At 51.7% G+C, this 9,038-nt stretch overlaps 1 protein-coding gene across 2 annotated transcripts in view; it reads left to right on the top strand.

Moving 5' to 3' along the window:
- Positions 1-6,639: 6,639 nt before the first annotated feature.
- The window catches only part of PID1 (phosphotyrosine interaction domain containing 1), a 229,812-nt gene continuing 227,413 nt past the window's right edge, over positions 6,640-9,038 (top strand). Inside the window, exon 1 of one of the 2 annotated variants that reach the window (XM_043578055.1) lies at positions 6,640-7,026. In XM_043578055.1, the coding sequence (XP_043433990.1) occupies positions 6,997-7,026 (30 nt within the window). In that variant the 5' untranslated portion in view covers positions 6,640-6,996. The remainder of the gene's footprint in view (positions 7,027-9,038) is intronic. The other variant, XM_043578056.1, reaches the window with a different exon arrangement.

The raw sequence follows: 9,038 nt of genomic DNA, 5'->3' as shown, positions 1-9,038 counted from the left end.
GTCAGCTTCCTTCGGTGACGCCCAGGGAGGGATTCGCCTGTGGGCCACGCTCCCAACCCTGGCCAATACTCCTGGCTGCTGAGGCGGTGAGCACAGTGATCCCGGGGGGCAGATCTGGACTGCCCGTCGCAACGTCCACTACATGATTACTAATCAATAATTCCTGAAGGCAGACTACACCTCAGACAGGTCATGGGTGATTCCTGGCTCCTTTTCTTCATCGCTGAAATATGACCAGTAAAACTGGAGCACAGCACCCAGAGACATAGTTTCTGCACTGATCCGGTTACAACTCCAGGTAGTTAGTTAAAGGCAAAGATTTAGTTTCCTCCTCCTTTCTCCCAATTCTCCACCCATGAGGCCAGCGACTTTATGCCTCTCCCTTGTGGTTTTATTGGAATAGTCCTGGGAATCTCTGACGGAAGGGCTTCCCTGTCCAACGGAGCAGCTCTCGCATCACAGAATTGTACACGGAAGCTTTGAGTTAAGCAAAGGCCAGTGTAGACCGAGACTCTTTCTTACCACGGATGCTCTTTCCAAGATCACCTACTTTCTACAAGCTATGTCCAACACATTTTTCCATCGGTTTTAGGATAAGTAATTCTTGGCTTTGGCGATAGAAGTGGGAAGACAGAGAGAAAAAAATAGAAATCGAGAAAAAACACAAGAGATTGGTTCTGTGTGAAATCAGCTCAGATGGAGAAGGGGTGAGGTGAGAAGAGAGCATAAGGTGTGGCTTCACACAAGCCCCGCCAGGAATGTGTTTGGGATCATGCGGCTAATCAGTGAGTCGGGTCTACACTAGAGGGCAACAAGGACCCTCAGAAACCAGTCTGCAAAGAACAGCGGTAGCATAGACATGCCCCTTCTCTGCCCTAACTGTGGGGAAGGCGGATCTGAGCACCAGCCTCCATTCCCGTCCACTCTTCCAGGCTCTCGCTGGAACAGGAGCTGTCTTTACCTGTCCCCAAGGATGGGCAGCATGCTGTTGACAGGGACAGTGTCTCAGAGAGGATGCCAAGGGCTGTGGAAAAGCAGATACCTTCATGTTGATGGCAGATTGCACTAGAAGAAACCTACCTGGATGATCGTATGCCTGGAGGACAGCCCGCAGCCCATCTTCCTGTCAGAAGGACCTACTAGAAAAGTTAGCAGGCACGACTCGAACCCATGGCCCACGCAATCTCAGGCTAGGACAGAGGTATGCAAGAGTAAAACACAAAAAGGAACTCAGGGGGCGCCTGGGTGGCGCAGTCGGTTAAGCGTCCGACTTCAGCCAGGTCATGATCTCGCGGTCCGTGAGTTCGAGCCCCGTGTCAGGCTCTGTGCTGACGGCTCGGAGCCTGGAGCCTGTTTCCGACTCTGTGTCTCCCTCTCTCTCTGCCCCTCCCCCGTTCATGCTCTGTCTCTCTCTGTCCCAAAAATAAATAAATGTTGAAAAAAAAATTTAAAAAAAAAAAAAAGGAACTCAGGCTTTATTTGTTGGCCAATTGGGTTTCATGTTAGCACTAATTCTGATAAATCCGTTAGCAAATATTGAGAAGGATTCGGGGTTTAGTGGGAGAGTTTAACACTTACTAGTTTCCTGTATTACTTATCTACCATGACCCAAAAAGCCACCCCAACACATAGGGCTTAAAAAAAACAAACATGTTGTTTGCTTACAATTCTGTGGGTCAACAATTTGGGCTGGTCTCAGCTGAGTGGTTCCTCTGCTGGGCTCACCTGGGTCACTCATGTGGCTGCTGTCCTTGAGTGATGTGACTGAGCTGGGTGTTCTTTTTTTCTTTTTTTTTAAGTTTATTTATTTCGAGAGAGACAGAGAGAGCAAGAGGGCACAAGTGAGGTAGGGGCAGACAGAAAGGGAGAGAGAATTCTAAGCAGGCTCCGTGCTGTCAGCACAGAGCCCAGCGCAGGACTCGAACTCACGAGAGGCGAGATCATGACCTGAGCTGAGATCAAGAGTCCGATGCCTAACTGACTGAGCCCACCAGGCACCCCGTGAGCCGGGTGCTCTAGGCTGAGCTCACTCATGTCGCCTTGGCCTCTTTTTAACGTGGTCCTCATCTCATGGAGGCTAGTTCAGGCTTCTATTTGCCATGATCTCAGGTTCCAAGAGGGTGACAGCAGAAGCTGCAAGGTCTTCTGTGGCCCAGGCTTGCAAGTTCCACAGTGTCACATCTGCTACATTCTATCGATCAGAGCAAGTCACACGTCCGCTGAAAGAGGTTACTGAGAGACACATGACCGCCAGCTGACTCTGGAGCTAGACAGGATCAATCAGAGGTTCGTCACCCCTCCCGCCCCCATCCTTGAAACGTACTCTGCCCACTGTTCCCCACCTTGGGAGCTGTTTTCAAGGATGTAGCCTTGATAGAGTAAGGTGTTGTTGAGACCATCCGGAAGGTATATGTGACTGAACCCAGTTAGTCTGGCCGGCCGCTGGGGAGATCTACTTGTCTTACAGGCCACTCAAGACAAGCCTCGTAAGTTCCCTTGCTTACTAAAATTGCCACTTGCCATTCTGGAGCGACCTGACTCTTTCTTCCGGCTCCCTTTGTCCTCTGTGTACGGGGGCCAGTTTATGAACCAACTATGTCCAGCAGAGATTCAAAGCGTGCAGATGAATTCCACCTCATAATGAGAGAAATAGGCAAGCCACAGTGCAAAGGGCTTTTGGGGTGTGGGCAAGGAGAGGGATGTCTGTGACCACTTTTGAAAATAATCTACCGCATTTCTGAGGCTGGGAACGGTATGAGGAAGTAAAGAATGATGACACACATCCTGGGTATTAACCAGTTAACCGGGTTTGCAAAGATGAGCTAGGAATATTTCCTTTTAAGGGAGGAAAAGGGTTATCTGAGCACCCCCATAAATACCTGTCACTATGTAGGGACAAGAGCCAGAGGCTCCATCACTATAGGGAGGTTCAAATGGCTTTAATGAATTTTCAGACTTTTCTGTCTTATTCATCTACAGCTGTTTTGGTGATTTTGAAATAAAGTTAATGATACCAAAAGAATGGTTTGCTCTGCTGAACATAGAACCATAATACATTTTGCTGGCCATCTGACTGAATTAGAAATGTAAATGAGCTTCAATATGGTTGATCACTTTTGTTTGAGAAACTAAATCAAATAAGTGAAATCTACAAATAATCCAAATGGAAATGACTTAACCGCAGGAAACACGCACCACTTTGTGAGAATTTGATCATTTCAATGATAAAAAGGGGGCAGAAAAGTAAAGAGATGAAAACTATTGTTTTCTGCACATCCACTATGTGTCAGGCACGTAGCAGCCCCACATGCCCTCACTCGTGGCTCCTAAAAACCTTAAGTAATATTATCACCCTTTTTTACAGATGAAAAATCTGAGGTTCAACAGGCAAATAACCTGCAGAAAGTCATCATCTAGATAGTTTGAAGGCTGGGATTCGACCTGGGTCTCCCCATTGTCCTAGCTTCTTTCCAGCATTTATTGAGACTGATACATATTTTATACAGATATTCAAATTATGCACATTTTAACCTACTTTAAAAAAATCTATAATTATACCATAAGCATTTATTTTCCAGTTGCAACACAGCTGTATAATTATCCCTTTTAATAGCGGCGTAATATTTTAATCTATTTTTCATATTCTGGACCAGAATTTAGTTCACCTTTCTCCTGATGTGGATATTTAGGTTGCTTACCTCAGGGCTCAGGACCATGAACTAGATTAAAGACGGCTTACAAAATCTTCTAGGGATGATTGTGATTTTTTTTTTTTTTTCTGGACCCAAACTCATGTTTATAAGTCACTCTTTTTGTTTTTCCGGTCATTTTTCTTGAAATAGTATTTATTAAGATCGTTATGGAGGATTATGCATGACATGAGGCACGTTTCTGTGTACCTTGTTTTCTATGTACCTTATATTTCTCCTCATGGCACCAAAACACCTTGCTTATTTCACGAATGGTGCCTTGCCCTGAACAGATCTGTTCGCATTGTAAAGCAGCTCGATCAGACTCAGCAGGAGGGCGAGGTTGGGAGAGATCAGAATGCACGTCCCAGCTCCGGCCAGTAGATGTCTCTATTTCATTCACCTTCTGTTGCAGGTTACTCCTGAATGGGAAGCCTCGGGAGCCAAACTGATGGGGGTGGGGGATTGTCCCATCCCTTCTGCCACCTTCCAACAGCCTCCACCTACACACCCTCCCCCGCCCCGCCTCGGTCTCCTGGTTAGTGGCACAAAGGTAACTAACTGAAACAGGAATGTCGGCGAAACATGGTCTCTACCAAATCTGTTTGCAAAGTGAACTGGTAACTGAGAGCCATCTCTACGGAGAGGAAGCCTTTTCTCTTTAAATAGCACCATACGCTGAACTAAAAAGCTGTATTACTGAGTCATAACAATTAATTACACTCGGAGGTGAGAAGACAGGATTTAACGCTCTAATGCGATTTGAATTTAGGCCGGTATCTCATCCCGCTGCTATTTAAAACAAAATCACTTTTCCACGGAAGCATCTGCAACTGAGGAGGGTTTCAACGCTTGAGTCTGAAGACGTCGCTGGCAACCGAATATTCCCGTTTTAGCTTCCTGAGAGGTTTAATATGTACATTTGGATTTTCTAGATTTTCGTAATGAAGTGCATCTCTTTCTGCTTTGGGATTTGACAAAAGAGAACTAGGAGGCTGGGCAGGTCTATTATTCTCATCAGGAGTTTTCTAGGTGTGGGAGGTGCGCAGGAGGAGTTATTGGGAAACTAAAAATAGCATCTAAAACAGACCACATGACCAGGCAATCAGAGATCATACCCACGGAGGGCTGATCACCTCAGCATAAGGGGTTTATTGGTAGGTCCCGGGCAAGTGGGAAGTGGCCGAGAGAGTAAGGCCTGGTGGTTTTCCGGCAGGGGCTGGAGGGTCCCGTGCTCCTCTGGGGAGACAGAGACCAGCCCCTGAGAAGCATCTCTGTGGCTCTGCGAGAGCCTTCCAGGGCACCAAGGGTCTTGGATGTGCCAGGGTAGGGGATGCCGACTCACAACTGCAGGGTCCTGAAGGAGCTGCTTGGAGCCTTGGTGAAGAACACCGGGTTGTGTGTGGGGGGGGGAAGCCCTGCATCTGAAATCCTTACTGTGGGCTCTCCTCTGGGAGACTCTATAAATCTCGTGTTCCCCAAGCCTGGGGAGATGCACTAGGAGGATCCGATGAGCTGAGGGCAGCATTCCAGACCCCTCTGATATCTGGAAATCACACCCCACCTATGCACGAGATAGCACAGATCCTTCTGGGCATGGGGTGTTAATTTTCATAGTGCCCTGGTTGCTCGGGACTCAGGCTGTGCACCTGTCCCAGTGCCCCATGGTATGTTGTCAGAACGCCTCCCCTGCCAGCCTCCCTGCTCCCCAGACCCCGCCTCTCAGGAGGCCTGGGCCTCGCATACACCTTGCTGCTCTTACTCTCTCTGTTCCTGTCCCTCAGCATTTCCCACCATGTTCTCTGCCCACACTCTTCATCGGCCCTCCAGACTCAGCTCAGCTACCCCATCCTGCCGAGGTCCCCGTGCCCCCAGCCCCAGATGGTTGCTCTTTTCCTCAGGCATTGCACGGTCAGAGCACATCAAGGGGCTCCGAATTGAGAACTCCCGCCTGGAAGTCACCTGTGCGTGCACACTCTAAGCCACTCACTGGCTGTGTCGCTTGGATGGTGACCTAAACCCTGCCAGCCTCATTTATTTAATCCATACGATGGGAATAGTAATCCTTATCTTGCCTAGTTGTCAAGAGGATGGGAAGGGCCTGGCCTGTTCGGGAAAGGAGTTGTTTTAGGATGCAAACAGTAGCATGTGGGCCTCGAAGCCTGGGAGCCCACGGCGGCCAGGCTTTGGGTTCTCTGAGCCTCCTGCAGCGCCTGGCACATCTCTGGAGGGATGAAGAATGGGGGCCCTGTGCTACGCGCCTCACTGGATACGGCACCCCAGTCCTCTGCCCAGCGTCCCATCCCTCACCGTGCCCATTTTGGGGTCTTACTCCAGACATTCCCAGGGTCCCACTCTAAAAAGAGCTCTCCTCTCCCCTTCTTCCCTCATAAGCCAGCCCTGTTTTATTTCTTCCCTACCATGCCTCACCACCTGACCCAGTACCCGTTCACCTATCCTCTTGGTCACGGACCGGCGTCCCAGCTAGACTGAAAGCTCAGGAGAGGAGGCACCTTTCTCCCGTCTTGGGTCCTGTGCCTCTAGATTGCCCCCCCCCCCCCCCCCCCCCGCAGAGCCCAGCATCAGCCTGGAACATAATAGCTGCTCAGTTAACTCCACTGGCAAGAATGAATGGAAAGTCTGTCGCGCCTCACAGCGCCCGGGCGAGTCCCAGGCGCTTCAAAGATCCCTGCCGAACCTAGCCTTTCGGGCCCTGCCCTCCCCAGCCAGTCTGTCCCCCTCTCCCAGACCCCGTCCCGCCCCCACCCCCACCCCGGGGTCCCGCAGGGGTCGGGGGCAGGGCGGCCGGCTCTGGCCTCCCCGCTCCGGCGGCGGGAACTGGCGGCCCCGGGAGTGCTGGCTCTCTGGCGGGCGCCGGCCCCGGGCATGCTCAGAGCGCGCAGGTCCGGGCGGCGGCGGCGACGGCGGCGGCGGCGGCGGCGGCGGCGGCGGCGGCGGCGGGGGAGGAGGAGGGAGCGGTCGCCGCCGCCGCCGCCGCCGCCGCCGTGCGCTCGCGGGCCCGGGCGGAGCTGCGCAGTCCTCTCGCAGCTGCGCCAGGACAGCCGGCGCGCCGCCGTGCCCACAAGTTGCCGGCAGCGGAGCGCGGCGCCGCCTCCTCTGCTCGCGGCCCCCCTGCGCCCACCCCGCGGCAGCGGCCGGCTCCGGGACGAACGCCCCCGCGGACGCCGACCCCAGATGTAAAGCGGGGCCGCAGCCCCTCGCCCCCCGCCCCCCGCCCCCCACCCCCTGCCCCCGGCGCGATCGAGAGTCTCGCCGGCGTCTCCTCGGCCAAACCCCGGGCTGGAAGATGTGGCAGCCGGCCACCGAGCGCCTGCAGGTAAGGGGCGCCCGCACGGCCGGCCGGCCGGCCGGCCGGGGGCCAGCCTGGAGGAGGAGGTGCCCCGGGCCCGAGGAGCCCGAGGGGGGGCGCCTGCGCCCCCTTGGCGGGGATTTGCCCGGAGCGGTCGGTCGTGGAAGAGCAGGATGCTGTCAGCTTAGCCCGGCGCCGCCGGGCACCCGGCGGGGGCCAGACGGGGGGACGTTGACCAACGCATCGCTTCGGGCGTTACAACTTTTGGCTTCGGGTGTTTGTGTGCGTGTTGATATGTCGAAGCTTGCACTTTCTGACCAGCAATTTTAGATTGCATTCCGCGGGCACGATTTACTGATCTGGGGTTAGGGTTTTGGCATCCAGATTTTTTTTTTTTTCTCTCCGGGAAAGACAGAACAAATGATTTGTGGAAACATCCATTTGCCAGTGTAATTTGGAAATATCAAACTTGCTTTGACTTGGCCATGGTATGCTATTTATTTTATTTTATTTTATTTTATTTTATATTTCACTTTATTTTATATTTTATTTTATTTTCCTGTTTGTTGGTGCTCTCCTTTCATCTCCCCTGAACTTCGGCTCCCCCAGATATTTGAAAATCGAAAGTTAAGTTCAGCTAGGAATAGTTATGCCCTGGGTCATCCCATCAAAAGTTTTTCAGTGCTGTCCACTGACATGGCAGACTGCCTTTAATTTGGATTCTGAAGCCAGGGTGACAGGAAGGGGGTCAAAATGAGAAGGAGGGATGTTTACAGAAAGGCGCTCATCCGGTGACACTTGGGACCCTGGAATTACCCAGACTGCAAGGTTTGATGACTGCCTTTTGCTCGCAAATATTGCCAAGAGAGAGGGCGGTTACTCTGCTAGATAAAATCCACCGAAACCTGCACTTAAACTTTTGGCAGGCTGAGAGCCACATTGTTTCATAGTAAACTTTGAAGGAGTGTTTAAGTGGTAAAATACGGGGCCCTTGGAGGCTGAGCTAGTCGGAACACTTAGTATAGTTGAGGCCAGGAACCCTGGCTGGCTTGGGAGGTTTCTCAATGAAAATGTAAAGCTCCAAAGGCAAAATGCAGACTGTCCCTTAGGTGCTGGGAGAGGCTAACCTTTGCCATGAGTTTTCATACTGAGGATTAACCTGCAGAGGGCATTGCATTTAGCAGAAGCAGATGCCCCACAGCCTGTTTCCAAGCCTCCCCGGGGCTTTGGATTTGTGGGGAGTGGGTTCACATGAACAGAATCTGAGACACCAGGCCAGTTCCCCAGGGTCTCAAACAGACGAAACAAGAGAAGAGACCTTTAGTCTTGGACACAAGGTCGTAGGTGACCGGCCTCTAACCTCCTTGTCTTCTTAAGAGAATATCAACATGGAGTCTGAGTGATTGACCAAAGGTAACGTAAATGTATTTCGGCTGTGACACCAGCTACTAGTTGTGCCATTTGAAGTCCCTGTCAGTTCAGGGCATGGCTTCTCTTCTGAAGGAAGAGGTGACCGAGGAGGATGGTGGGCTCCCCGTCCAGGTGATGAGGGTGGCTCTTTAGAAGTCCTTAGAGAGATAAGGCCAGACTTCCCTGAGGCAGCTTTTCTGGCCTGGTGTTCTGTACCTCTGCGAAGTTTGTGGATTTCGGCTCTTGGAGTTCTTTCTGCCGCCCTGTTTCCTTTAAGGTCTCCCTTGTGCTCCGGAGCAGGAGCACGTGACCCTGGGCAGGCGAGAGCTCTGGCTTGCATTCCGCCCAGCGGTTCCTTTACTAGAAACGCCTTCCCCGGCTCTTGTGTGAAATTTACACCTGTGTGTTTGGCACGAGCCTGGATTGTTACAGTTGGCTCTTGGAGTGCATTTATTTCATTTTAAAGTGTGCTGTCGAAAGAGCCCGAGGTTTGGGCTTTTGAAAGCCCAGGTAAACATGGCTTAGGCCTGACTAAGATCAAATCACTGTTGGAAGGTACTTCCCGACGTGAGTGAGGCTCAGCTTCATGCTCCCCAAGTTTAAATTAGTAAACAAGCCTGGTTCGCTTG

Source organism: Prionailurus bengalensis, chromosome C1 (genome assembly GCF_016509475.1).
Source record: "Prionailurus bengalensis isolate Pbe53 chromosome C1, Fcat_Pben_1.1_paternal_pri, whole genome shotgun sequence".
Taxonomy (NCBI): domain Eukaryota; kingdom Metazoa; phylum Chordata; class Mammalia; order Carnivora; family Felidae; genus Prionailurus; species Prionailurus bengalensis.
This window is presented reverse-complemented; position numbering and strand designations above follow the sequence as displayed.